This window comes from Pan troglodytes, chromosome 4 (assembly GCF_028858775.2).
Source record: "Pan troglodytes isolate AG18354 chromosome 4, NHGRI_mPanTro3-v2.0_pri, whole genome shotgun sequence".
In the NCBI taxonomy this organism is placed as follows: domain Eukaryota; kingdom Metazoa; phylum Chordata; class Mammalia; order Primates; family Hominidae; genus Pan; species Pan troglodytes.
The window spans coordinates 129,627,068-129,649,678 of NC_072402.2; the positions used below are offsets into that span (position 1 = coordinate 129,627,068).

The window sequence follows — 22,611 nt, forward strand, 5'->3', positions numbered from 1 at the left end:
TTTTGTTTGTTCTTGCTTCTCTAATTCCTTAAAGTGCATCACTAAATTCTTTACTGGAAATCATTCTACTTTTTTTCTTACATAACATTAAATTTACATAAGCACATACTACTTTTTTGATGTAGGCATTTATTGCTATAAAGTTCCCTCTAAGCACTGCTTTTATGATATTCCATATGTTTTGGTGTTTTGTATTTCAATTTTTATTTATTTCAAGAATTTTTTTTTAAAAGACAAGGCCTTAACTTTGTCACCCAGGCTAGAGTGCACTAGCACTATTGTAGCTCCCTGCAGCCTCAAACTTTTGGGCTCAAATGATCCTCCTGCCTCAGACTCCTGAGTAGTTAGGACTACAGACATGCACCACCATGCCTGACTAATTTTTTAAATTTTTAGGAGACAACGGGGTTTCAATATGTTGCCCAGGCTGGTCTCAAACTCCTGGCCTCAAGTGATCCTCCCACTGCAGCCTCCCGAAGTGCTGGGATTACAAGCATGAGCCACTGTTCCTGTCCTTATTTCAAGAATTTTTTTATTTCCATCTTAATTTCTTCATTGATCCAATGATCATTCAGCAGCATCTTGCTAAGTTTTCAAGTATTGTATAGTTTCCAAACTTCCTCTTGGTATTGATTTCTAATTTTATTCCATTGTGGCCTGAGAAGATACTCAATATGATCTCAATTTTTTCAAGTTTGTTGAGACTTGTTTTGTGGCCTAACATAGGATCTATCCTGGAGAACGTCACATGTGTAAATGAGAAGAACGTTAATATGTGTTCTGCAGTTGTTGGCTAAAAGGTTCTGTATACGTCTGTGAGGTCCATTTGGTCTAAAGTCCAGTTTAAATCCAATGTTTATGTGTTGATTTTCTGTCTAGATGATCTGTTGAGTGCTGAGTGAGTGGGGTGTTGAAGTCTCCCCCATTACTATATTGGATTCTGTCTCTCTTTAGATCTAGCAATATTTGCTTTATACATCTGAGTGCAGCATTGTTGGGTGCATATGTATTTAGTATTGTTACACGCTCTTCTAGATTGATCCTTTTATCATTATATAATGACCTTCTTTGTCCTTTTTTTTTTTTTTTTTTTTTTTTACTGTTTTTGACTTAAAGTCTGTTTTATCTAAGTATAACTACTCCTGCTCACTTATGGTTACTGTTTGCATGGAATATCTTTTTCTATTTGATATAGTTTGGCTCTGTGTCCCCACCCAAATCTCATCTTGTAGCTTCCATAATCCTCACATGTTATGGGAGGGACCCTCTGGGAGATAACTGAATCATGGGGGCAGGTCTTTCCCATGCCGTTCTTGTGATAGTGAATACATCTCATGAGATCTGATGGTTTTGAAAATGAAAGTTTGCCTGCACAAGCTCTCTCTGCCTGCCACCACCCATGTAAGACGTGACTTGCTCCTCCTCACCTTCTGCATGATTGTGAGGCCTCCCCAGCCATGTGGAACTGTAAGTCCATTAAACCTTTTCTTCTTCCCAATCTCGGGTATGTTTTTATCAGCAATGTGAAAATGGAGTAATTCACCATTCCTTTGAGTCTCTATTTTTCTTTACAGATAAAGTGCATTTCTTGTAGGCAGCATATAGTTGAATCATGTTTTTTTAATCATTCAGCCAGTCTATATCTTTTAAGTAGAGAATTTAATCCATTAACATTCAAGTTTATCATTGATATGTCATGCTTTGTTCCTGTTATATTCTTAATTGTTTTCTGATCTGTACACTCTTTGTTCCTTTCTTTTTCTCTTATTTGTCACCGTGTTTTGGTGGTTTTCTGTAGTAGAATCATTTGAGTCCTTTCTCCTCCTCCTTTGTGTGTTTGCTTTATTTGTGAGTTTTATAGTTTCATGTGTTTTCATGATAGTAACTATCATCATTTCACCCCCAGTTGTAGGACTCCCTTGAGTTTAGTAGTAATGAATTTTCTCGGCATTTGATTGTCTGGGAAATACTTTATTTCTCCTTCATTGGTGAAGAACAAATTTGCTGTATATAGTATCCTCGGCTGGCAGATTTGTTCTTTCAGCACTTTGAATATATCATATCATTCTTTCCTGGCCTGTAAGGCTTCTGCTGAGAGAGTCTGCTGTTAGTCTAATGGGGTTTCCTTTATGACTAGATACTTTTCTCCTGCTGCTTTTAGAATTCTCTGTCTTTCACTTAGACAGTTTGACTACAATATGCCATGGAGAAGACATTTTTATGTTGTATCTGTCTGGGAAATCACTGAGCCTCCTGTATCTGGATGCCTAAATCTCTTGTTAGACTTGAGAAGTTTTCATCTATTATTTCATTAAATAGGTTTTCAAACCCTTTCATTTTCTCTTTGCCTTCAGGGATATCAACACTTTGAATATCTGGTCACTTGATAGTGTTCCATAGTTATGAAGGCATTGCTCATTCTTGTTAATTTTTTCTTTATTTTTGCCTAACTGGGTTATGTCAAAAGAACTGTCTTCAAGTTCTGAGATTCTTTCCTCTGTTTGATTTAGTCTATTGTTGAATCTTTTGAGTGTATTTTGTATTTCATTCAATGAAACCTTCATTTCTAGAATTTCTGTTTGGTTCTTTTTTCAATAATATCCATCTCTTCGGTAAATTTCTCATTTGTATCCTGAATTTTTTTTCTGATTTCTTTGTTTTGTTTTTTGGAATTCTCTTGCATCTCACCAAGCTTCTTTAGTATCAAAATTTTGAATTCTTTTTCCTGGGATTTTGTGATTTTTTTTTTTTTTAGACGGAGTCATGCTCTGATGCCCAGGCTGGAGTGCAGTGGCACAATCTCCACTCACTGCAAGCTCCGCCTCCTCAGTTCATGCCATTCTCCTGCCTCAGCCTCCTGAGTAGCTGGGACTGCAGGCACGCGCCACCATGCCCGGCTAATTTTTTGTATTTTTAGTAGAGACAGGGTTTCACCATGTTAGCCAGAATGGTCTCGATCTCCTGACCTCGTGTTCCGCCCACCTGGGCCTCCCAAAGCGCTGGGATTACAGGCATGAGCCACTGCACCCGGCCATGAATTTCTTTTGTATTAGGATCTGTTGCTAGAGAATTATTGTGTACCTTTGCCAGGTGTCATATTTCCTTGCTTTTTCAAGTTTCCTGTGTCCTTACATTGATATCTGTGCATCTGGTGTTACAGCTGCTTTTTCCAATTTTTTTGAATTTGCTTTCATCAGGGGCACATTTTTCTGAAGATGTGTGTATGTGCATATGTGTTGGTAGGCTAGAGCACATTTGCTCTGATTCTGGGCATATGCAGTATTACTGTCTTTGTATGATTTCTTTGGCTGTAAACAGCATCAGTGTTATCTGTGATTTCCTTGGTGGCTTAGCATGTGGTTGTTAGTGGAGGCTATGATGAAGTTTTGCTGGGGACTGGGATGCCAAGTAGACTGGTCTTCAGGCCTCAGCGGCAGCAGTGGTATGTTAAGCATGCCTGTCCTTGGGCCCCAAGGCAGCACAACCTGGCATTGGTGTTAGTGGATCCAGGTAGCCAATTCTTGGGCCTCTAGGTGTCTTGCTTGTGTGCCAGGTATTGCAGCAGTAGGCTGTGCAGGTGGGTGAATTCTAGAGTCCTTGTGGAGTGTGCATGGCATGGCCAATGGCAGTAGCAGTGGTAGGAAAATCCACTGGAACTCAGTCAACTGTGTTGGTGTTGGCATGGCTACAATGGGTTGGGCAGGCTGGTTTCCAGATCTGCAAGTGGCACATGCTGGTGAATGCCAGCTGTGGTGGTAGTGGCAGGTTGATTGAGCCTGATCTCAGACCCTGGGAAGAGTGCTCAGGTGCAACCAATGGTGTACCGGGCTGGGTGATCTTCAGACCTCTGGATAGTGTCCTTGGGTACTAGGGGAGGTAGAGCCAAGCTAGGTTGTGCCTTTAGGCCCCCTCATGGTGTGTAAAGATGCTGGCGGTGGCATGCAGGGGCAGAATGACCCTGTGGCTATTGGCAGAATGCTCAGGTGGAGGCAGCAGCAGCTGTGCTGTGGCCCTGCAACTGGGAAGAGTGGGGTTGCTTCCCCCAGGAACAGCCATAGGCAGGAAACTGAAAGGGACTGGCTTCATCTGAGCCTTGGCCTAGAGCAGGCAGTGGAATTTGTCTTTGGAGTGTGTGAGAATGCACAGTTGCCCCTCTGTGGGGGTGAGGGAATAGGATTGTTGTCTGTGGCTGCCTCTTCAGCCCCAGGAGGGAGGGAATGTGAGAGAGCAAGGGAGAATTCATGGAACTGACAGTATGCATGGAAGCAGGAGAAGGACAGGTAATCATGAGGAAGCGAAGAAAAGAAAATGTAGAAAGGATGGGGAAGTTTTTTTATTGCTTTTGGCTAAAGAAGTGAAATTCAGGCCAAGTTCAATTAGATCTCTAGGCCACAGAGAATTCTAGTTGCCTATTGAGTTAAATTTAGCTATCCTCTCTTCCTCCCCTCCTTCATTCCCATTAGTCCTCAACAATGATACAGTATATCTCATCTTAAAAGAAAAAGCTCCCTATAACCCTACATATTCATCCAGTTACCATTATTTTTCTCTATTTCCCTTCAGAGTCAAGCTCTATAAATAACTGTTACTTCCTCACTTTCCATAGTCTTCAACCCATTCTAATCTGGTTTGCCTCTCTTTAGTCTGCTAAAATTTTTCCTACCAAAGTCACCAGTTTCCTTCATGATTCCAAATTCAACTGACTTTTTAAAAAAAAATAATGAATTTTATTTTTTAGGTCAGTTTTGGATTCACAGCAAACTTGAGCAGAAAATATAGACTTCTCATATATCCCCAGTCCCCATATATGTAAAGCCTCTCCTGCTATCAACATCCTATACAATAGTGGTGTATTTATTATAATGAATGAACCTACACTGACACATCATTATCTCAAAAGTCCACAGTTTACCTTAGGGTTGGGTTCACTCTTGGTGTTGTATATTCTGTGGGTTTTGACAAATGTATAATGAGATGTACCCACCATTCTAATATCATACAAAGTAGTTTCCCAGTCTTAAAATTCCTCTGTAATCTGCCTATTCATCCATCCCTTCCTCCTAACCTCTGGCAACCACCAATCTTTTTATTGTCAACATAGTTTTGCTTTTCCAGAACATCATATGGTTGGAATCACACAGTATGTAGCCTTTTCAAAGTCACTTCTTTCACTTAGTAATATGAATTTAAGTTTCCTCCATGTCTTTTCATTGCTGGATACCTAATTCCTTTTCAGTGCTAAATAATATTCCATTGTCTGGATATACCACAGTTTATTTATGCATTCACCTAATGAAGAACATTTTCGTTGCTTCCAAGTTTTGGAAATTATGAAAACAGTTGCTATAAACGTTCAGGTGCATACTTTGTGTGGATACAATTTTTCAATTCATTTGCATAAACACTATGGAACGTAATTGCTGGATCATATATGAGTATGTTTAGTTTTTAAAAATCATGAAACCATTTTCCAAAGTGACTGTATCATTTTGCATTCTCAGCAGCAAAGAATGAGATTTCCTATTGCTTCATATCCTCCAGCATTTGGTGTTGTCAGTGTTTTGGATTTTGGCCATTCTAATAGGTGTGTAATAATAACTCGCTGTTGCTGTTTCTGGTTTTTTTGAAACAGAGTCTCACTCTGTTGCCCAGGCTGGAGAGCAGTGGCATGATCACAGTTCATTGCAGCCTTGACCTCCCAAATTCAGGTGATCCTCCTACCTTCACTTCCAGAGTAGTTATGTCTACAGGCCTGCAGCACCATGCCAGGCTAATATTTTTTAGTAGAGACAGGGTTTTGCCATGTTGCCCAGGCTGGTCTTGAACCCTGGGCTAAGGCAATCCATTTGCCTCAGTCCCCGAAAATGTTGGGATTACAGGCATAAGCCACAGCACCCAGCCACTCATTGTTGTTTTAATTTGCAATTGCAATTGCCTAATGACATATGATATTGAACAACTTTTCATAAACTATTGCCTTTTGTATATCTTCTTTCGTGAGGTGTCTGTTCAGGTCTTTGGCCCATTTTTCACTGGGTTTTTCATTTTCTTATTCTTGAGGGTTTTTGTTTGGTTGGTTTTGTTGTTGTTGTTGTTTTTATTTTTTGAGACAGGGTATCACTCTGTTGCCTAGGCAGCAGTGTGCAGAGGTGTGGTCAGGGCTCACTGCAGCCTTAACCTCCCAGGCTCATGCGATCCTCCCATCTCAGCCTCCCGACAGGGATTCTGTCTCTACAAAAAAAAAAAAAAAATGTTGCCCAGGCTTGTCTCAAATTCATGGGCTCAAGTGATCTGCCTGCCTTGGCCTCCCAAAGTGCCAGGATTACAGGCATGAGCCACTGTGCCTGGCCCTTATTGTTGAATTTTAAGGCTTCTTTGTCTATGTTGGTTTACAGTCTTTTATCAGATATGTCTTTTGCAAATATTGTCTCCCAATCTGTGGCTTGTTATCTCATTATCTTGACATTGTCCTTCATACAGCAGAAGTTTTTTTATTTTAATGAAGTCCAGGTTATCAATTATTTCTTTTATAATTGTGCCTTTGGTATTGTATCTAAAAAGTCATCACCATACTCAAGGTCACCTAGATTTTATCCTATGTTATCTTCTAGAAGGTTTACAGTTTTGCATTTTACATTTAGGTCCATGACCCATTGTGATTAATTCTTGTGAAGAGTATAAGGTCTGTGTCTAGGTTCATGTTTTTGCAATTTGGGGGTCCAGTTATTCAAGCACCATTTGTAGAAAATACCAACTTTTCTCCATTATATTGCCTTTGCTCCTTTGTCAAAGATCAGTTGACTATATTTATATGGGTCTGTTTCTGGGCTCTCTCTCTATTCTGTTCCATCAATCTGTTTGTTTATTCTTTTACCAAACCCATACTGTCTTGATTACTGCACCTTTACAGTAAGTCTTAAATACAGGCAGTATCAGTCCTTTGACTTTTTCTCCTTCAATATTGAGTTGGCTATTCTGTATCTTTTCCCTCTCCACATAAACTTTAGAACCAGTTTGTCTACCACATAGTTCCCCCAGCAGGTTAGGTTCTGAAAAATACTTTCTCCTGAGGCCAGGCCTTGTTACAGAAAACAAAAACAAAAAACCCGAATATTCTAGCATTCTGTTTCAAATAGTTCCTTTCTCTTCCCACTGCTAGAAGCATGAGAGGATTTTACTCTAACATTTACTATGAAGACCTGATGGCAGAGCTCCTGGAAGTAAAACTCACAAAAGTGGCAGGGGGACCACCTACGACTCTCAGATTTGTCCATATTCAGCCTCCAGCAATTCATCAACACTGTTTAGGTTTTCCTACCCTGGCAATGGTTCCCATGGAGGTTTCTGTTCATGGGTTTCTGTTTTGGTAAGTTGTGATTCTCTGTATCCTCCTGTCTGTCTCTTCAATATTTGGTGCAGCAATTTTCTCTATGACCTTATTTCTCTGATGGACCCAAGAAAAACTGGTGACTTTTCAGTTTGTTCAGCACTTTACTTGTTGTTAGGACAAAGTGATGACTTCTAAGATTCTTACACTGCTGCACTGGAAACTGGAAGTCCTACAATTGACTTTTAAATTCCTTCCTAACACAAAGAAACAATAAACTCTTGAGATGATGGATATCCCATTTACCCTGATTTGATTATTATGCATTGTGTGCCTTTATCAAAACATCACATGTACCCCATAAAGACATACAGCTATTAAGCACTCATAATAATTAACATTTTAAATGTAAATAATCAAAAATAACATAGACACACACACACACACAAAGTCTTTATAATACTGGACCTTCAAGCAGCATTCAACACTGTTGACCATTTCCCCTTTTCTGGGTGAAATGATTTCCTCTCTTGATTTCTATGATACTACGTTCTGTTTATTTTTCTCCTCTTCTCCACCACTCTTCCTTTTGTATCTGACGATGGAGTTTTCCAGGGATTGACCTGGGCCCACTTCTCTTCCTTACTCTATAGATACTATTTCCTAGGATATTTCGCCCATTTCCACGACTTAAAAAAAATTTATAATACAGTACATCTGTTCCCCTGACCCCCAGATTGATAGCCAATGGCCTTCTCAACATTTCCATCTTCATGCATCCTCAGAACACCTGTCTTTCCTATCACACTAAATAACATCTTTATCCACTAAAGATGCTCAAAATGGAAACCCAGAAGTCTTTCTTAACATTTCTTATTCCTTCATCATTTGTATCCTATCGATCAACTCTACAGGCAAAATTATCTTGAATACATGCCTATTTCTTGATCTCTCCTATCAAACACCCTAGTCAAAGCCACCACTATACGTCGCCAAAAATCTTTGTAACTCCCTACTAATGGGTCTCCCTATTCACCCTCTTGCCCCTTTTCTATTTGCTCTCTAATTCCTTACAGTGACAATCTAGTGTAGTAGAAAGAGTATAGGCTTTAGATCCGGAAAGACCTGCCACAACCTCCTCAAGAAACTGATGAAAATCTAAACCTCAGTTTTCTCAGCTATAAAATAGGTAAAAACAGAAGGAGGAGCCAAGATGGCCGAATAGGAACAGCTCCGGTCTACAGCTCCCAGCATGAGCGACGCAGAAGACGGGTGATTTCTGCATTTCCAACTGAGGTACCCGGTTCATCTCACTGGGGTGTGCCAGATAGTGGGTGCCAGACAGTGGGTGCAGTGCACCGTGCGCAAGCCGAAGCAGGGCGAGGTATCACCTCACCCGGGAAGCGCAAGGGGTCAGGGAATTCCCTTTCCTAGTCAAGGAAAGGGGTGACAGACAGCATCTGGAAAATTGGGTCACTCCCACCCTAATACTGCACTTTCCCAACTGGCTTAAAAAACGGCACACCAGGAGATTATATCCCGCACCTGGCTCAGAGGGTCCTACGCCCAGAGTCTCGCTCATTGCTAGCACAGCAGTCTGAGATCAAACTGCAAGGCGACAGCGAGGCTGGGGGAGGGGCGCCCGCCATTCCCGAGACTTGATTAGGTAAACAAAGCGGCTAGGAAGCTCGAACTGGGTGGAGCCCACCACAGCTCAAGGAGGCCTGCCTGCCTCTGTAGGCTCCACCTCTGGGGACAGGGCACAGACAAACAAAAAGACAGCAGTGACCTCTGCAGACTTAAATGTCCCTGTCTGACAGCTTTGAAGAGAGTAGTGGTTCTCCCAGCACGCAGCTTGAGATCTGAGAATGGGTAGACTGCCTCCTCAAGTGGGTCCCTGACCTCCGAGTAGCCTAACTGGGAGGCACCCCCCAGTAGGGGCGGACTGACACCTCACACAGCCGGGTACTCCTCTGAGACAAAACTTCCAGAGGAACGATCAGGCAGCAGCATTTGCAGTTCACCAATATCCGATGTTCTGCAGCCACCACTGCTGATACCCAGGCAAACAGGGTCTGGAGTGGACCTCTAGCAAACTCCAACAGACCTGCAGCTGAGGGTCCTGACTGTTAGAAAAAAAACTAAAAAAAACAGGAAGGACATCCACCCCAAAAACCCATCCGTACGTCACCATCATCAAAGACCAAAGGTACATAAAACCACAAAGATGGGGGAAAAAACAGAGCAGAAAAACTGGAAACTCTAAAAATCAGAGCACCTCTCCTCCTCCAAAGGAATGCAGCTCCTCACCAGCAACAGAACAAAGCTGGACGGAGAATGACTTTGACGAGTTGAGAGAAGAAGGCTTCAGATGATCAAACTACTCCGAGCTAAAGGAGGAAGTTCAAACCAATGGCAAAGAAGTTAAAAACTTTGAAAAAAAATTAGACGAATGGATAACTAGAATAACCAATGCAGAGAAGTCCTTAAAAGACCTGATGGAGCTGAAAACCATGGCACGAGAACTATGTGACGAATGCACAAGCCTCAGTAGCCGATGCGATCAACTGGAAGAAAGGGTATCAGTGATGGAAGATGAAATGAATGAAATGAAGTGAGAAGAGAAGTTTAGAGAAAAAATAATAAAAAGAAATGAACAAGGCTTCCAAGAAATATGTGACTACATGAAAAGACCAAACCTACATCTGATTGGTGTACCTGAAAGTGACGGGGAGAATGGAACCAAGCTGGAAAACACTCTGCAGGATATTATCCAGGAGAACTTCCCCAATCTAGCAAGGCAGGCCAACATTCACATTCAGGAAATACAGAGACCACCAAAAAGATACTCCTTGAGAAGAGCAACTCCAAGACACATAATTGTCAGATTCACCAAGGGTGAAATGGAAAAAATGTTAAGGGCAGCCAGAGAGAAAGGTCGGGTTACCCACAAAGGGAAGCCCATCAGACTAACAGCTGATCTCTCGGCAGAAACTCTACAAGCCAGAAGAGAGTGGGGGCCAATATTCAACATTCTTAAAGAAAAGAATTTTCAACCCAGAATTTCATATCCAGCCAAACTAAGCTTCATAAGTGAAGGAGAAATAAAATACTTTACAGACAAGCAAATGCTGAGAGATTTAGTCACCACCAGGCCTGCCCTAAAAGAGCTCCTGAAGGAAGCACTAAACATGGAAAGGAAAAACCGGTACCAGCCACTGCAAAAACATGCCAAATTGTAAAGACCATCAAGTCTAGGAAGAAACTGCATCAACTAACGAGCCAAATAGCCAGCTGACATCATAATGACAGGATCATATTCACACATAACAATATTAACTTTGAATGTAAAGGGGCTAAATGCTCCAATTAAATTTGTCCAGACTGACAAATTGGATAGAGTCAAGACCCATCAGTGTGCTGTATTCAGGAAACCCATCTCACATGCAGAGACACACATAGGCTCAAAATAAAGGGATGGAGGAAGATCTACCAAGCAAATGGAAAACAAAAAAAGGCAGGGGTTGTAATCCTAGTCTCTGATAAAACAGACTTTAAACCAACAAAGATCAAAAGAGACAAAGGAGGCCATTACATAATGGTAAAGGCATCAATTCAACAAGAAGAACTAACTATCCTAAATATATATGCACCCAATATAGGAGCACCCAGATTCATAAAGCAAGTCCTTAGTGACCTACAAAGAGACTTAGACTCCCACACAATAATAATGGGAGACTTTAACACCCCACTGTCAACATTAGACAGATCAATGAGACAGAAAGTTAACAAGGATACCGAGGAATTGAACTCAGCTATGCACCAAGCGGACCTAATAGACATCTACAGAAATCTCCACCCCAAATCAACAGAATATACATTCTTTTCAGCACCCCTCCTATTCCAAAGTTGAACACATAGTTGGAAGTAAAGCACTCCTTAGCAAATGAAAAAGAACAGAAATTATAACAAACTGTCTCTCAGACCACAGTGCAATCAAACTAGAACTCATGATTAAGAAACTCACTCAAAACCACTCAACTACATGGAAACGGAACAACCTGCTCCTGAATGACTACTGGGTAAATAATGAAATCAAGGCAGAAATAAAGATGCTCTTTGAAACCAACGACAACAAAGACACAACATACCAGAATCTCTGGGACACATTCAAAGCAGTGTGTAGAGGGAAATTTATAGCACTAAATGCCCACAAGAGAAAGCAGGAAAGATCTAAAATTGACACCCTAACATCACAATTAAAAGAACTAGAAAAGCCAGAGCAAACACATTGAAAAGCTAGCAGAAGGCAAGAAATAACTAAGATCAGAGCAGAACTGAAGGAAATAGAGACACAAAAAAAGCCTTTGAAAAATTAATGAATCCAGCAGCTGGTTTTTTGAAAAGATCAACAAAATTGATAGACCGCTAGCAAGACTAATAAAGAAGAAAAGAGAGAAGAATCAAATAGATGCAATAAAAAATGATAAAGGGGATATCACCACCAATCCCACAGAAATACAAACTACCATCAGAGAATACTATAAACACCTCTATGCAAATAAACTAGAAAATCTAGAAGAAATGGATAAATTCCTCGACACATACATCGTCCCAAGACTAAACGAGGAAGAAGTTGACTCTCTGAATAGACCAATAACAGGCTCTGAAATTGAGGCAATAATCAATAGCTTACCAACGAAAAAAGTCCAGGACCAGATGGATTCACAGCCGAATTCTACCAGAGGTACAGGGAGGAGCTGGTACCATTCCTTCTGAAACTATTCCAATCAATAGAAAAAGAGGGAATCCTCCCTAACTCATTTTATGAGGCCAGCATCATCCTGATACCAAAGCCTGGCAGAGACACAACAAAAAAAGGGAATTTTAGACAAGTATCCTTGATGAACATTGATGCAAAAATCCTCAATAAAATACTGGCAAACTGAATCCAGCAGCACATCAAAAAGCTTATCCACCATGATCAAGTGGGCTTCATCCCTGGGATGCAAGGCTGGTTCAACATACGAAAATCAATAAATGTAATCCAGCATATAAACAGAACCAAAGACAAAAACCACATGATTATCTCAATTGATGCAGAAAAGGCCTTTGACAAAATTCAACAACACTTCATGCTAAAAACTCTCAATAAATTAGGTACTGATGGGACGTATCTCAAAATAATAAGAGCTATCTATGACAAACCCACAGCCAATATCATACTGAATGGCCAAAAACTGGAAGCATTCCCTTTGAAAACTGGCACAAGACAGGGATGTCCTCTCTTACCACTCCTATTCAACATAGTGTTGGAAGTTCTGGCCAGGGCAATCAGCCAGGAGAAGGAAATAAAGGGTATTCAATTAGGAAAAGAGGAAGTCAAATTGTCCCTGTTTGCAGATGACATGATTGTATATCTAGAAAACCCCATCTTCTCAGCCCAAAATCTCCTTAAGCTGATAGGCAACTTCAGCAAAGTCTCAGGATACAAAATCAATGTGCAAAAATCACAAGCATTCTTATACACCAATAACAGAGAAACAGAGAGCCAAATCATGAGTGAACTCCCATTCACAATGGCTTCAAAGAGAATAAAATACCTAGGAATCCATCTTACAAGGGACTTGAAGGACCTCTTCAAGGAGAACTACAAACCACTGCTCAATGAAATAAAAGAGGATACAAACAAATGGAAGAACATTCCATGTTCATGGGTAGGAATAATCAATATTGTGAAAATGGCCATATTGCCCCAGGTAATTTATAGATTCAATGCCATCCCCAAAAAGCTGCCAATGACTTTCTTCACATAATTGGAAAAAACTACTTTCAAGTTCATATGGAACCAAAAAAGAGCCCACATCACCAAGTCAATCTTAAGCCAAAAGAACAAAGCTGGAGGCATCATGCTACCTGATTTCAAACTATACTACCAGGCTACAGTAACCAAAACAGCATGGTACTGGTACCAAAACAGAGATATAGACCTATGGAACAGAACAGAGCACTCAGAAATAATGTCGCATATCTACAACTATCTGATGTTTGACAAACCTGACAAAAACAAGCAATGGGGAAAGGATTCGCTATTTAATAAATGGTGCTGGGAAAACTGGCTAGCCATATGTAGAAAGCTGAAAATGGATCCCTTCCTTACACCTTATACAAAAATTAATTCAAGATGGGTTAAAGACTTACATGTTAGACCTAAAGCCATAAAAACTCTAGAAGAAAACCTAGGCAATACCATTCAGGATGTAGGCATGGGCAAGGACTTCATATCTAAAACACCAGAAGCAATGGCAACAAAAGCCAAAATTGACAAATGGGATCTAATTAAACTAAAGAGATTCGGCACAGCAAAAGAAACTACCATCAGAGTGACCAGGCAACCTACAGAATGGAAGAAAATTTTTGCAATCTACTCATCTGACAAAGGGCTAATATCCAGAATCTACAATGAACTCAAACAAATTTACAAGAAAAAAACAAACAACCCCATCAAAAAGTGGGCAAAGGATATGAGCAGACACTTCTCAAAAGAAGACATTTATGCAGCCAACAGACACATGAAAAAATGCTCATCATCACTGGCCATCAGAGAAATGCAAATCAAAACCACAATGAGGTACCATCTCACACCAGTTAGAATGGCGATCATTAAAACGTCAGGAAACAACAGGTGCTGGAGAGGATGTGGAGAAATAGGAACACTTTTACACCGTTGGTGGGACTGTAAACTAGTTCAACTATTGTGGAAGTCAGTGTGGCGATTCCTCAGGGATCTAGAACTAGAAATACCATTTGACCCAGCCATCCCATTACTGGGTATATACCCAAAGGATTATAAATCATGCTGCTATAAAGACACATGCACACGTATGTTTACTGAGGCACTATTCACAATAGCAAAGACTTGGAACCAACCCAAATGTCCAACGATGATAGACTGGATTAAGAAAATGTGGCACATATATACCATGGAATACTATGCAGCCATAAAAAATGATGAGTTCATGTCCTTCGTAGGGACATGGATGCAACTGGAAACCGTCATTCTCAGCAAACTATCACAAGGACAAAAATCCAAACACCGCATGTTCCCACTCGTAGGTGGGAAATGAACAATGAGAACACATGGACACAGGAAGGTGAACATCACACACTGGGGCCTGTTGTGGGGTGGGAGGAGGGGGGAGGGATAGCATTAGGAGATATACCTAATGCTAAATGAGGAGTTAATGGGTGCAGCACACCAACATGGCACATGTATACATATGTAACAAACCTGCACGTTGTGCACATGTACCCTAAAAGTTAAAGTATAATAATAAAATTTTAAAAAAAAGCAAAATTATGTAATAAAAAGTTGAATTTTTTTTAATGATTAAAAAAGTAGGTAAAAACAAACAAACAGAAACTAACTACTAACCTGCCTGGAATACCATAAACAAATATATAATTAATGAAAGCTACTCAAAAAGTAGCTCTTGCTATATACAAAATAAAGTCCAAATTTTTCCCTAAAGGCCTCCAGATTCCAGCTGGGCGTGATGGCTCACACCTGTACCAACACTTTGGGAGGGTGAAGCGGGTGGATCGCTTGAACCCAGGAGTTCAAGGCCAGCCTGAGCAACATGTTGAAACCCTGTCTCTACCAAAAATATGAAAATTAGCCATTTGTGGCAGTGTGTGCCTGTAGTCCCAGCTACTAGGTAGGCTGAGGCAAGAGAATCATTTGAGTCTGAGGAGGTCAAGGTTACAGTGAGTGGTGAGAGAGCCACTGCACTCCAGCCTGGGTGACAGAGGAAGACCTTGTTTCAAAAAAAAACAAAAGAAAACAAAAAAAGACCCCGATTCCATGCCTAACGTAATGATTCATAAGTAATCTTCAGCATTATTCAAAGGAAAGTTGGAGAAAATGTAAAGAACACTGGTCCCCGCACCCTGCCCCCCAGTCACCCATCCACAGTTTTGTCTACCACAGTTTCAGTTACCTGTGGTCAACCACAATCCAAAATATAAAATGGAAAGTTCTGGAAATAAACAATTTGTAAGTTTTAAATTGCACACCATTCTGAGTAGCATGATGAAATCGTGTGCCATCCCCCTCAGTCCAGTCCACTCTAGGATCAATCATCCCTTTATCCAGCATATCCATGATAGACATACTATCCGCTCATTAGTTACTCAGTAGCTGTCTCAGTTATCAGATCAAAAACATGTAGTATATATAGGGTTCAGTACTATCCACATCCACTGGGGGTCTTGGGATGTATCCCTCACAGATGAGGGGGGACTACTATACATTTTCATTCTCTTTCATTAAACTTATATAGAGTATATACTCGTTTATAAGCTGCATAGATTTTCCATAAATTGAATAATCTATTTGATAAACTCCCAAAATGCTTTTAATTATTGACTTAAATAGCTGAAAAGGAATTCCTATAAAAGTATTGGTTGGCTGGGCGTGGTGGCTCACGCCTGTAATCCCAGCACTTTGGGAGGCCGAGGCGGGCGGATCACGAGGTCAGGAGATCGAGTCCATCCTGGCTAACACGGTGAAACCCTGTCTCTACTAAAAATACAAAAAATTATCCAGGCGTAGTGGCAGGCACCCGTAGTCCCAGCTACTCGGGAGGCTGAGGCAGGAGAATGGCATGAACCCAGGAGGCAGAGCTTGCAGTGAGCCGAGATCATGCCACTGCACTCCACCCTGGATGACAGAGTGAAACTCTGACTCAAAAAAAAAAGTATTGGTTAAGGCTGGGTACAGTGGCTCATGCCTATAATTCCAGGACTTTGGGAGGCTGAGGTGGTAGGATCGCTTGAGGCCATGAGTTTGAGATGAGCCTGGACAACAAGTGATACCCCATCTTTACAAAAAAATTTAAAAATTAGCTTGGCATGGTAGTGCATGCATGCCTGTAGTTCCAGTTACTCAGGGGGTTGAAACAGGAGAACAGCTTGAGCCCAGAAGTTCAAGGCTGTAGTGAGCTATGATCACAGCACTGAACTCTAACCTGGGTGACAGAAAGAGACCCCATTTCTTAAAAAAAAAAAAAAGTAAATTTAAACTGTTAGTTAAAAGTATATTCTTTATTAATGAAATGTATTATGATTTATGTAGTTATTCTGCTTCAATACTTGCTTTTTTCTTTGTTTTTTCAGGGGTTGAAGGGCAAGTTTTCTCAGCAAGTAAAATCTCACAAGCTGCATTATCTATAAATAAAAACATAGTTCAGTATTCTACTTATTTCAACTGTCATTAACTATGAGTCCAAAGGACAAGAGAATTCAAATTTGACAAAACAAAATAATATTTGTAAAACCCCTGATTTTAATGACTGCACCTTTGTCAATAATTAAACAAGAAAAATTATTGTATGTTGAATAATAAAAACATCCTTATCTTAAGAGCTCCAGGTTTCACAGAAGCAAATAAAAAATATGTAAAATATTTTCTTTTCAGTTAGTAGGGAAAGTCGCATGTGATTATACTTCTTCATTCATTATCCTACCATTTCCACTCTCCACATTTTCAAGCTCTTTTTCTACTACAATTTTTTCTTTTTTCTTTTTTTAAATTTCAATAGCTTTAGGGGTACAAGTGGTTTTTGGTTACATGGAAAAATTGTACAGTGGCGAAGCCTCGGCTTTTAGTGTACCTGTTTACTGCAACTTTTCTATCAGCATTTTAAACATTCTCAAGCCTGTTTCATCAAAAACTCTCCTTGTACCTCATATCCACCTCCTGCTATAGCCCCTGTATCTCCTCTTGTCCACAGGCAAATTTCTTAAAAGATCTGTCCACATATACCAACTTTATTTCCTCTCCTCCTATTTACTTCCAAATCCAAAGTATCCAGTTGCACTTCCACCAATATCAGCAGAAACCTTTCCTGTCCTACCTCACTGGACCTTACTACAACAGGCTGGAACATTTCTAACCTGGCTCCTTTTTATGTCTCTTCTTCAGTCTTGAGTCTTCCCTTTTCCTCTCTCTGGACTCAATCCAAGCAACAAGTATTTATTGAGTGTCTGCTATGTGCCAATTTTGCCTATCATATGCATTTAAAATTGCATATTCAGCTTTTCTTTTTCTTTTTTTGAGATGGAGTCTCACTCTGTTCCCCAGGCTGGAGGGCAGTGGCGTGATCTGGGCTCACGGCAAGCTCCACCTCTCGGGTTCAAGCAATTCTCCTGCCTCAGCCTCCCAAGTAGCTGAGATTACAGGCAGACACCACCACGCCCAGCTAGTATATATATAATTTTTTTTTGAGACGGAGTTTTGCTCTTTGTTGCCCAGGCTGGAGTGCAGTGGCGTGATCTAGGCTCACTGCAACCTCTACCTCCCGGGTTCAAGCGATTCTCCTGTCTCAGCCTCCCGAGTAGCTGGGATTACAGGTGCCTGCCACCACGCCCGGCTAATTTTTTTTTTTTTTTTTAGTAGAGACAGGGTTTCACCATGTTGGCCAGGCTGGTCTCAAACTCCTGACCTCAGGTGATCTGCCCGCCTCAGCCTCTCAAAGTGTTGGGATTACAGGCGTGAGCCAACGTGCCCGGCCTATTTTTTTTTTTTTTTAAGTAGAGATGGGGTCTCACCATGTTGGCCAGGCTGGTCTCGAACTCCTGACCTCAAGTGATCCGCCTGCCTCGGCCTCCCAAAGCACTGGGATTACAGGCATAAGCCATGATACCCGGTCCAGCTTTTCTTTATTCTTAACAATACTACCTTGAATTAAGGCACCAAAAGATTTTTCTTTAGGTTTCAATAGCATTTCAGTTCACCTCCCTCTGCAGTCCATTATCCTTGTATACTTAAAATGCAAATATTGTTTGCTTAAAACTCTTCAAAGGCTTTCTACTGCCCCCAAGTTAAACTCAAGCTCCTTAATTTACCATTACAAAGTCCTTCTTTTTTATGATCTGTGTATTTCTTATGTATTCCTCAGCCTCACTACAGAGGCTAATAGGGTTGCCAGATAAAATACACTATGCCCAGTTAAGTGTGAATTTCAAATAAACACTGAATAATATTTTAGTATATCACATTTAATAGCACAAGCATGAGCAATATTTAGGACATACTTATCTTAAAAATTATTTGCTGTTTATTAGAATTCAAATTTAAGTGGGTATTCTGTAACTTTATTTGCTAAATCTGTTAATCCTAGAGACTAATCACTCCTGCCATATGGATCTTTGAGGGTAAGAAGCAACAGGTGGGTTTGAGAGCTCTGTAGGAGATAAAACTAATACCAAGATTTGGAAATAGATTAGATATTAGCCTGAAAAATGACAAAAAAGGAAGTGTTAAGGATAACCTTCAGGTTTCTGGTTTGCTAAACCACATCTGTTAACCAACATGGAGGACAATAGTGTAGGACCAGGTTAGGTCTTGGCTGTGACAATTCTTAGTTCTCAATCCTCATTTGATTTCATAATCTTGATAACTTTTGTCATAGCTGGTATCATTCCTTCCTTAAAACACTCTCCTCTCCTGGCTTCATCATTCTTTCCTGGTTTTCCTACTACAGCACAAGCCACTAGGTCTCAGGGTTTTTTTGCCGGATATTTCTCCCTTTCCCTACCTCTAAATGTTGGAGTGTCCCATTTCCATTCACTGTGTATGTTTTTTAAAAATTATTTTTACCTCCTACATGATTTCATTTAATCCTATGGCTTCAAAACATCTCTTTGCTGACTCCAAATATGTATCCATAGCCCCAGCCTCTGGTCTGGAGTTCTCCAGACTCCTGCATCATAAACTGCCTTCATGACATCTCCACTTGAAAGCTAATAAGCCTTTCTGTTTTTAAAGATTTTATTGAAGTATACCATATATATAATAACAGTCACAATCTTGGTATATATGTATTCATCCATGTATCTACCACCCAGATCAAGATACAAAATATTTCCAGCACCTGAGAAGTTTTCTATGTGTTCTTTCCTTGTTGGCACCCTTTCTCCAAAGACTACCACTGTTTCAACATGTCACCCAGAAAAGTCTTGCCTGTTCTTGAACTTTATATATATGAAATTATATAGTATATACATGTGTGTTCTTTCACAAAACTTAATGTGTATGGGCTGACAGATCAAATTTAATATGTCCAAAAAAATTATCTTAACCATTCTCCCAACTTGGTCTGCCCTATAGTGCTCCCATCTTAATAAATGGTACCATCATTCATCCAACTTCTCAAGAATTTAATATTCATCTTTGACTTCTATTTTTTTCTCTTACCTAATATCCAGCCTAATCACAAATTCCTAGTATATCTGCCTTTAAAATATATTCCAAATCAGACCACTGCTACCATCATGGTTTAAAACACTATTATCTGATCACTGTAATAGTTTAATAAGGTCTCCTTGCTTCTACTCTTGCCCTCTTAATCTATTCTCCACATAACAGCCAAAATGATAATTCTAAAATATATAATTTGAGTCTTTGGAACATAGAAAAGTACCACCTCTTAGAACCTTAGGACCACAGATGCACTGGACCCAGACATATAGAACTCAAGGGCTCTTGGAAGCTTGGAATTTCTCCAGTTTACAGCTTGCTCCTCTGGAGTGATGGGCAAAGCAGAAAGAATAGGTGAAACACAGTAGTTTCTCAGATTTATATTTAGATTATTTTCCATCTTACTACAACATATATGAATATCCTAAAATGGTAATGTCAGGTGTTGTAGCTACCGACCTATGGGGCTATTTAAATTCATTTAAAATGAAATAAAATGTAAAATAAAAAAATATATATCTGATCATGTCATCCCTCTGCTCTAAGATGATCTAAGATGTATTTCTCAGTACATTTAGAATAAAATCCATAGTCCTTACAATAGTATACAAGGCTCTACTTTATACAACCTGGTTAGCTCTCTGACCACAATTTCAACCATTCATCTTCCTGCTCACTGTGCTCCAGCCACACTGACCTCTTTCCTCTCCCTCAAACATGCCAAGCACATTCCCATCTCATGGTTTTTTCACTTATTGTTCCCTTTGCCTGGCATGCTCTGCCCCCCAGGTTTCCACAAGGCTGACTCTCTAATTTTATTCAGGCTCTCACCTCCTCAGAGAGGCCTATCCTGATTGCTCTATCTAAAATAGCATGCCTAGTTACACCTCTTTACCCTACCTTATATTCCTTAGTTACTGTTATTTCTATTTGACGTTATATATTTATTTATCTATTTATTATCTTTTTTTCCACTATGTAACATTTGTTCTATTAGGGCAAGGATACTGTCATGTTTCCCGGTAACTAAAACAGTTTATGTCATACTTAGGTGCTTAATAAATATTTGCTGAATGAACTAAATTAATGAACGCTAAATTGAGATGCCTCTAAAATATCCAAGAGGAGATATCTAGAAGGCAGCTGCATATAATGGTCTTAACCTCAGAGGAGAAGAGTCTAGGTTAAGAGAAAACCTGGAAATCCTGCCTATTACAAGACACCTATATATATCAGGCAGAAGATAAAAAGAGATTAGAATCTAGGAACTAACTTTGAAAAACTCCCACATTTAATGACTGATGTTGGCAATTAAGATTGCAAGTCTGAACAGGAGTTGCTTGAGAAGTACTTTCTTGTTTATTTGTTTATCTCTATTACTAGACCATACAATCCTTGACAGCAAGAAAAACAACCATTTCTGAATTTCTTAACACTTAGTAGAAGAGCCTGGCACACGGTTGAAACACAGCTGGATTTGTTGAATTAAGAAATGTATAAGGAAGGACAAAGCAAGATGGCCGAATAGAAGACTCCACTGATCATTGCCCCTGCCGGACACCAATTTAACAACTATCTACACACAAAAAGCACCTTCATAAGAACCAAAATTCAGATGAGCACTCATAGTATCTGGTTTTAACTTCATGTTGCTAAAAGAGGCACTGGAAAAGGTTAAGAAAGACAGTCTTGAATCACCAGTGCCACACCTCCTTCATCCCCCCACAGCGGCCCTGTGGCATGTAGACAGAATCTGTGCATTTGGAAGGAGAGTAAAGGGATTGTGAGACATTGCACTGAACTCAATGCTGCCCTGTCAAGTGGAAAGCAAATCTGGGCTGAACTCAGCTGGTGCCCACCCATGGAGGGAGTATTTAAACCAGACCTAGCCAAAGGGAAATCGCCCATTCCAACAGGCAGAACTTGAGTTCCAGCAAGCCTTGCCACTATGGAATAAAATGCTCTGGGGCCCTAAATAAACTTGAAAGTCTAGGCTACAAGGACTGTAACTCCCAGGCGAGTCCTAGTGCTGAACTGGGCTCAGAGCCCATGGACTTGGGGTGGGCAGGGCGGGGTGGTGGGGGGGAGCGGGGATGTGACCTACTGGGACACCAGCCAAGGCAGCTAAGGGAGTGCTTGTGCCACCCCTCTCACAACCCCAGGCTGCACAGCTCATGGCTCCAAAAGAGACCCCTTCCTTTTTCTTGAGGAGAAGAGAGAAAAGAGTAAAGAGGACATTGTCTTCCATCTTGGATACCAGCTCAGCCACAGCAGGGTAGGGTACCAGGAAGAGCAGTAAGGCTCTGGCTCCCAGACAACGTTTCTAGACACACCCTGGGCCAGAAGGGAACCCACTGCCTTGAAGGGAAGGAAGACCCAATCCTGGCAGGTTTCATCACCTGCTGATTAAAGAGCCCTTGGGCCCTAAATAACCAGCAATGATACCAGGTAGTATACCACAGCCCTTGGGTGAGACTCTGAGACTGGCTGCAAGTGACACTCAGCACATTCCCAGCTATGGTGGTTATGGGAAGAGACTCTCTGCCTGAGAAAAGTGAGGGAAATGTAAAGGAGATTTTATCTTGCACCTTAGATACCAGCTCAGCCACAGAAGGGTAGAGCACCAAGCAGGCTCTTGGGGGTCCCTAATTCCAGGCCTTGGCTCTTGGGCAGCATTTCTGGATGTGCCCTGGGCCAGAGAGGAGTCCACTGCCCTGAAGGGTGAGTCCCAGGCAGCATTTACCATAAGCTGACTGAAGAGCCCTTGGGCCTTAAAGGAACACTGGTGGGTACCCTGGCAGTATTCCCCATGGGCCTGTGGTGGCCGTGGCCGCAGGGTGAGGCTCCTCTGCCTGTGGAAAGAAGAGAGAAGAGTGGCAAGGACTATGTTCCATGGTATGAGTGCCAGCTCAGCCACAGTACAACAGAACACCAAGTAAACTGCTAAGGGTTTTCACTCTAATTCCTGGCTCATGGGCAGCCACTCTGGACCTGCCCAGGGTCTGGGGGAACTTGCCACCCT

At 40.8% G+C, this 22,611-nt stretch overlaps 1 protein-coding gene across 2 annotated transcripts in view; it reads right to left on the reverse strand.

Annotated features, from left to right (window-relative positions):
* MEIKIN (meiotic kinetochore factor) overlaps nt 1–22,611 on the reverse strand; it is a 136,497-nt gene that overhangs the window by 53,690 nt on the left and 60,196 nt on the right. For both annotated transcript variants that reach the window (XM_024356728.3, XM_016953735.4), the window contains exon 9: nt 16,485–16,555. In XM_024356728.3, the coding sequence (XP_024212496.1) occupies nt 16,485–16,555 (71 nt within the window). The remainder of the gene's footprint in view (nt 1–16,484; nt 16,556–22,611) is intronic.